Genomic DNA, 7,568 nt, shown 5'->3' with positions numbered 1-7,568 from the left:
TTTCATTTACCAAAAAAGTTCTATGGTTCACAAAAAAATTTTGTTCAATGGAAAAAAGAGGTTGGCAATGTAGGAATCCCACTGTGTCGCATGCCCTTAAAAAATATATTTTTTTCTTCATTTAAAAAATTGTTTTTTCATTTAAAAATTTAATTCATTTAAAAATTGCATTAAAAAAGAAGTATTTTAGACTAATACAATATTTGAATAGGTCTGAAATTGCAATACAATCTTTTAAATATAAATCTATTAGTTTTTAACCTAAAAATCCGTAAATTATTTAATTACAGTTGATCAACTTGAAAGTTTTTTCGTAAAAAGTTTCTAATCTTGCACACTTTTAATTTTGAATGGTTTTATTTTTCAATACTGTATTTTGAAATGATTTAAATTGAAAATGGACGCTTAACCTTTAAAGGACGGGAAAATTTCCGTTCAAATCGAGTTTTCATTTGACCAAAAATGTATGCATAATTTCAACAGAAAACTCATTTCAAGTCCCCGACCTAACAGGTGGTCGATATATCGACCACCCCCGTCCGCAACATAAAGGCTAATATAAAAAAAAACTTTTTATGATATTTCAGCGTTATAGTTTGGTATAGCCATATTTTTTGATGCGCTGAGTACGAAAAAAATAGTGTACGAAATCCTGAAGGCACCCTTGACCTTAAAAATCACCATCTCCAGGTCATTCTTTACATCTTAGCGTTATGGTTGGCATACCCATGTTTTTTGAGGCGCTGAGTAAGAAAAAAATAGTGCAAAAAATCCAGAACACAGACGTGACCTTGAAAATCGAGATTTCAAGATCGAAAGATACATTTATTTATTTATTTATTTCTATTGTAGCGTCAAAGTTGGTACATGCATGTTTTTATGTGCCTAGTACTAAAAAAATAGTGGCAAAAATCTTGAATTTTTAGTCCAAAAAAATCTTGTTTTGACCTTGGAATGACCATTATCAAGGTCAAAAAGTGTCAAGGATGTTTCTCACTATTTTTCCCTTATTCAGCGCATCAATGTAATTATATCAAGTGATGTGAAATTGGTGACATTCCAAGTAAATGGATAGCTTTTTATTTTAAAAATTTGTAAACATCTCGGTTAAAGAATTAATTCAATGTAATTTCAAGGTTCTTCCCATTTCCTGGTCCAAGAACCAATCTAAAAGATTTAATTTGAAAGCAAAAATGGTCAAAATTCGACATTTTAATATGTTTATATTTAACGCAAACGATTATTAGTGGAATTGATCTTTTTGGTTGACCGAAAAAAGTAATTTTACTTGAAAATAACAGAGCTACCCTACTGACGTTTCCTTGCTTAGTATTAACTTCAGCTTAAGTCTTTCACTAATATTTTTTCTGTGTTTCTATGAATTTTTAAAAGTGTGAAAATTTCCCCCTTAAATAAAACAAAAAATATGAAAAATATCTTTTTTTGTTCAGAAATGACATTCAAAAACCCTTTTTGGTTGACCGAAAACAGTAATTTTATTTGAACATAACAGAGCTACCCTACTGACGTTTCCTTCCTTGGTATTAACTTAAGCCTAAATCTTTCACTAATATTTTTTCTGTGTTTCTATGAATTTTTAAAAGAGTGAAAATTTCCCCCCTTAAATAAAAAGAAGAAAATTTGAAAAATATCTTTATTTGTTCAAAAAAGCCATTCGAAAACCCTTCAGAAAATGGGTAAAATGAGCTGCGGGGGTGTAGATTCTTCACTCAGGCGTGATAAAACAAGAGCGTACGGTAAGGCGATGTAATGTAACGGCCTACCTGTATAACTGTGTCATGTCGTTGAGTTAGTTTTAAAGTAAGCGGGAAGCACACGCACTTATATAGCAGATAAGCACGATGGAGAGCTCGCGTCGACCAGCAGTGGATCTCTGATTCCATAAGCTAACTGAAGCCAATGGGACCCATCCCATCGAATAAATTCTTGCGATCGAATATTTATGTCTTTGATCTTGACAACAGCGCCATCTGGCGCGCGAATATATGTCGAAGTATTATATCGATGTTCTTAAAGTCTTTTTCATGAAGAATAGCAGTTATTATCACAAAAATTTAATCAAAAATCTGATACTACAGTTTAAAATGAATTATTTACTATAAAATTTCTTATTAATATTTAATTGAAATTCAAAGAAGAAGTATTGGATAGACAGAGACAAAAAAAGTATGATCCTTTCAAAACAAAAAGTTCAACTTGTCATTGGAACACAATTGGATCGTCTCTTTCTATCTCACATAGTAGAAAGAGAGGTCCGACCGAATTCAAGCCTCGGAATCCCACTGTAGTGTTTTGTAATCTCAAACTGTCGAATGTTCAAGTGAAAATTGTGAAACCTGTATTTTTCGTGAGCAGTTAATCTAATATTTATAAAAGTAAGTGATTTGCTGTTAAATAAATTTTTCTGATATCTGGTTATGAAACAGCATAATGCGTCATTCTGGGATACGTGTGATTCCTATTTGAAAAGTTTACGATGTGTTTTGTTGCAAAGAAGGGATGTGCTTTTGGATGCTGCTATCTTCGAATGGCTTAATCAAGCGAGCGAAAGAGTATCTGGACTGATTATTCAAGAGAAAATTCTCATTTTAAACGAGATTCTCAATGGCCCGCAAACGTTTAAAGTACTTAAGCAGGAAACAACTTTAATTTTAACGTATAACAGCAAACTTTCTTCCTCATTTCTCTAAAATATTTAGTTTACTCTTGTTTCCGAATTAGAAAAATAATTTTGAAAAAATTTTTACGACGCAGTAAAATCCACCGGAAACGGTTCATAACTTTCTGGTTGTTTACATTTGGAAACCAAGGAGACCTAAAAGTTTTTAAAAATTTACTTTTTTATGTTTTATTTGCCTTCCAGTCATCCTTTGATTGGCACTAGCATTAATATTTCGAACTTTTTAAAGGAAATTTTTTTTTATAATAACTATCTTCATACTTTTCATGGTGATCTCTAATATTTCGTAACCAAAAATGTCAGACACTAAGGGTCGATCTAGTAAAGAAGATGTTCCAAGAAAATTACGGGTGTCTTTAGGTTTAGAAAGATCGGCTGCAGCAAGTTTCCAAGGATCTGTCGTACGAATCGAAAAAATAATTATTTTTTTAAATATTATACATCCCGTTTAAGTGGACGTATATTATTAATGAAAGGTTATGATTTTTTAAACGAAAAATAATGAATTAATTACAATTTTTTACATTTATTCCCGATCGTAGTCAAACCGGAAGTCACTTTCAATCGCTAATATAGCGTCTGCGGCATTATTTCTAAAACGAGCAGACGGATCATGGGTAATTTTTTAATTTATCAATAAATTCTAATTTTTCATAAAGTATAAATCTATTTTTATTTTGTATTATTGTGGCATATAATAAAAGCGATATTTTTGTGTCACTTCATGCTTGATACATTTAAACGTACGATATTATGAAATGTTTTCTTGGAATTGTTTAAATAAGCAATAATTGAAATCGCAGGTTCCAAGGTACCAAAACAGCTATCGCTTAGAGCCTTATAATCGATATAATCCAGAAGTCGTCGATAAAATAGTAAAGACTGCAATGGAGAATAGGCTATCAACAGTGACGTCATATGATCCTTCTGAAGCTACAAAATTAAGTAAAGATGTAACCGGCGATGTTCTGAAAGCTCTCATAAAAAAGGACTACGATAGGTAGTTTCAGAAATTGCATATTTTCCTTTCTTAACTTATTTATCAGATAAATTTAATAAATTACATTATTTTTATTTGGAAATTAAATTTACAAATTGCAAAAGTATGGGAAAATCTCAGAATAATATGCATTATATAATAGAGAAGAACTTAAATTCTACAATCTAAAATTTTACTAAATCAAATAAAACATATTTAACCGTCTTTGAATTTCAAAAGTAACTTTAGTGGGAAACGTGTTTAGTATAAAAATACCTCCTTCACAACTAATTTAGGATATTAAAAATTAAAAAATTCCCTCTTTCAATTCAGAAGAAAATTAAAAAACAAATTCTTTCTTTATACTGAATAAAAATGTTAAAAAGCAGAAAATACACTCTGACAATTACAAAAAGTATATCATCCCTTACTCTCGCCTCGCACTCTGGAAGAGCCTCGGTGGCCCATGCGGTGAACGCCTAGCAAGGGAGTTGTTCATCTCCGAAGAGTCGTGGGGCGGTAGCTCTAGAGAAAAAGGTACTCTAAGTACTTAAAGCTGTTGCTCTTGGTGGTTCGGAGCCCACCTTAAGCTGAATAGGGAAGAAGGTACAAGAAAAATGAAAAGCCTTATGGGACACATTAGAAGCTTACATTCTGTTCCAATTACAAAAAATATATCATCTCTTTCAACTCTACAATTTTTTTAAATTACACTCTTCCAATTGAACAAACAAAAAAAAACACAGCAAAATAACCACAATTTCATCGTTTCCAAATCTGTAAAAAGCTTAAAAAAAGTCCCTCTTCCAATTCAGAAAAAATTGTAGGAACAATAGTTTCTCATTCCCAAGTTATTAAACTTTTTTAAATAATTAATTTTTCGCTTCTAATTCTGAAAAAAATATATAATAAAAAATTGTTCCCTGAAACTCATTAAAAATGCTAAAACAAAAAAAATTGCCTACTACAATTAAAAAAAAAAAAAAATAACCAAAATTTAATTTCTTCCAACTCGATAAGAATGTTTTTTATATTAATGACTCTACCAATTCAGAAAAAATTATGAAGCGAAATTTTTTCCCTTCAATTAAATAAAAAAACACATAGAAAATTGCGTGCTTCCCAACCCTATGCAAATCTTAAAATGTTTTAATTCAAACAAAAATTTTAAATAAAAAATTCTTACCTTAAACTGAGTAAAAATATTTAAACGAAAAATATCCTCTTTCAATACAGAAATTAAACTGAATAAACTGAATAAACCTTAAACTGAATAAAAACATTTGAAAGAAAAAATATCCACTTTCAATTCACAAATTAACAGAAGGAAGGAATGTTATTCCTTCCAATTCAATAAAAATGTAAAAATGAAATTTATTCTTTTTCCAGTTCATAAAATGTTACAGGCCGAGATTTCTTACTTTCCAACTCGATAAAAATTTATAAAATATAGAATGTTCTGCTATTAATTCAAGAAAAATCAAAAACTATCATTATCTTCTTTCGAACTCAATAAAAATATTCAAAATGAAAACTTTGCCTGCCTTCAATCAATTCAATTTAAAAGTTTTTAGTTTAATTATTTTATTTGCAATTGCTCAAGAGTTACGTTGAATCGATATAATTAATTTTTACTTACACGATGTACAATATAATTTTCTTAGACTAATTCTTACCAAACCCGATGATAATACAGATTTCTTGTAAATAATTATTCTTTTATTCAATTAAAATGTTCAAATTCAATTAATTAAAAATGGAATACTTTTGAATGAAATAATATTTAAATAAGTTTTGTAAGTAAATCAAAAGCGTTTAATAATGAATCTATTAACTTAAAATTATTTTTAAATTGAAAATAGTTTGTAAAGTTTCAGTCGGACGTTTGATTTTTTTTTTGTACTACTAAGGCTTTCGAATTATACCAGTTTCATTGTCAATGTTAATGTCTGTAAATCATTTAAAAATCATTGATTAATTTATATTTACAGTTTATATAAAATTTATCATATCTCAAATAATTCAATAGATTTTTCTTCTAAAAGTTTGTAAAATTCTTGGTCTTAACCAATTCACAAAGTTTTTCCGATTTTGCGGTTAGGTGTCCAACCATATTTTTGGATCATTCTTTGCTAAAGTGATCTTTTACTTTTAATTTTGTGACTGTATTGCTATTTAAAGGAAAAGTGGCTGAAAAGTGCTTTGAAAATGTAACTGATGTGACTGCGTGTCAGCCCCATGTTTAGAAAGTTTTAGTTTTTTCTCAATCTAGCATGTCTGAAGAGATGTAGAAATGTTAATTACTATTACTTATACAAAGCACTTTAATGTTTAAATTAGCTAAAAAATTATAGATAAAATAATATTTTAAGGGGATGTATTAATTATGTAAGGTTTTTTCGAGAGGGGGGGGGGGTCAATAATATCTTACGAATCCTTACAAGGGCGCAAAGAATTTCTTACTTAAGTTACCTCCTTCTAACTTTTTCTCTGGAAATCTTCCCAAGTCCTTAAATTTCCGTGTATTCTCATAAAAATCCTTCAAAATACGACATCCCTACAATTACTACTACGACTACTACCACGACTATTTAAAAATATTTTATAATCTCTTCGAATCTATTTAAAGCTTTTGAAATTCCCTTAAATCCTTTATAATTCCGAGAAATCTTGTTCAATTTTTCAAAATCCCTGAATATTCGTCGAAATCTTTAAATATCTCTAAAAATCCTATAAAATCTCTTGAAACTTTATTAAATTCCTTAGTCCCTGCAAATCTTAAAAAACCCTTGAAGAAATGAGATTTTCCCAGATAATATGCTGGATAACTTTATCAAACTCCTGAAATCTTAAAAAATCATTTGAAACCTGTGAAAGCTCTCGTGATCCTTTGTAGTCGTGTGCCAAACCTAAATCTTTTAAAGTCCTTCGAAATCCTTTCAAATTTCGTTTGCAGTTAAAGTAATTGATATATTGTATACACATTTAGTGGTGGGAGTGGCTCATAAATATCTTATGAATATTGACAGTAAGGGGGAGGTGGTCTAAAAGTTGAGAAATTATCCTTACGTAATTAAAGGACTTTTCTTATCTGGAAATTTATTTAATTTTATGCGCTTTTCAAATTTTTAAACAGAAAATGATGAAAAAGGTAATGAGAACTCTAAAGATTAGAGGGATGTAGAAACTAATTTCGTTAGATATTTAGTGAGAAATTTAAATAATGAACCTGAATAAATGGGCTATAAAATTTGAAAGCAGAAATTAAATGCATACTGAGGATCAACGAGAACAAATTTATACCTCATGTTCAGAATTTTCCACTTCTTTGCTTTTAACAGATGCAAGCACGTTGTGCAAGTGAGCGTGATACAAAATGCCTTTCAAAGCGTTAATGTCAGTTTAGGGTGTCTGTGGGACATCGAGCGTGATAATTACTCATATTACGTCTTTCAAAACAATCACATACATGCTTGGTGCGCAGTCTTCGGTCTGTATTACGAATAGAAGAACTGGAAATTCAGAACAAGTTAATTCAAGGAGGTACATGAAAAAACTTTTTTGGTCATTTCAATATTTATATTTCTTTATGAATGTTCGTGCAGAATATGAAAATACTTTTATAGAATGTTTAATTATTTTTGCTTAAATGGCAGTTCCATAATCCTTGAAGTAATATATATGTCATTGATTGTATGTATTTATATTGAAAAAAATAAACTTTAATACTCTAAAGTGCATTTTTATTTAATTATGTCATTTACGTCCAGTTTAATTATAATATTCTACACAAATCAATCCAATGCTTTAGTATACTGTTTATAGAATAATATAAAACATTCTGGAAGTACAAAATTAATAGAAAAATGATCAATGTTTCGAAATATT

The 7,568-nt window shown here is 29.5% G+C and overlaps 1 protein-coding gene across 1 annotated transcript; it reads left to right on the top strand.

Annotated features, from left to right (window-relative positions):
- Positions 1-2,893: 2,893 nt before the first annotated feature.
- Positions 2,894-7,292, top strand: LOC117177163 (tctex1 domain-containing protein 2-like). The gene is made up of 4 exons (XM_033367670.1): positions 2,894-3,102; positions 3,244-3,318; positions 3,505-3,701; positions 7,022-7,292. The coding sequence occupies exons 1-4, from the start codon at positions 2,998-3,000 to the stop codon at positions 7,185-7,187; spliced, it is 543 nt and encodes a 180-aa protein (XP_033223561.1). The 5' UTR covers positions 2,894-2,997; the 3' UTR covers positions 7,188-7,292.
- Positions 7,293-7,568: the final 276 nt, after the last annotated feature.

Source organism: Belonocnema kinseyi, chromosome 7 (genome assembly GCF_010883055.1).
Source record: "Belonocnema kinseyi isolate 2016_QV_RU_SX_M_011 chromosome 7, B_treatae_v1, whole genome shotgun sequence".
Lineage (NCBI taxonomy): Eukaryota > Metazoa > Arthropoda > Insecta > Hymenoptera > Cynipidae > Belonocnema > Belonocnema kinseyi.
Note: the sequence above shows the minus strand (reverse complement) of the source record. Positions and strands in the feature narration are given on the sequence as shown.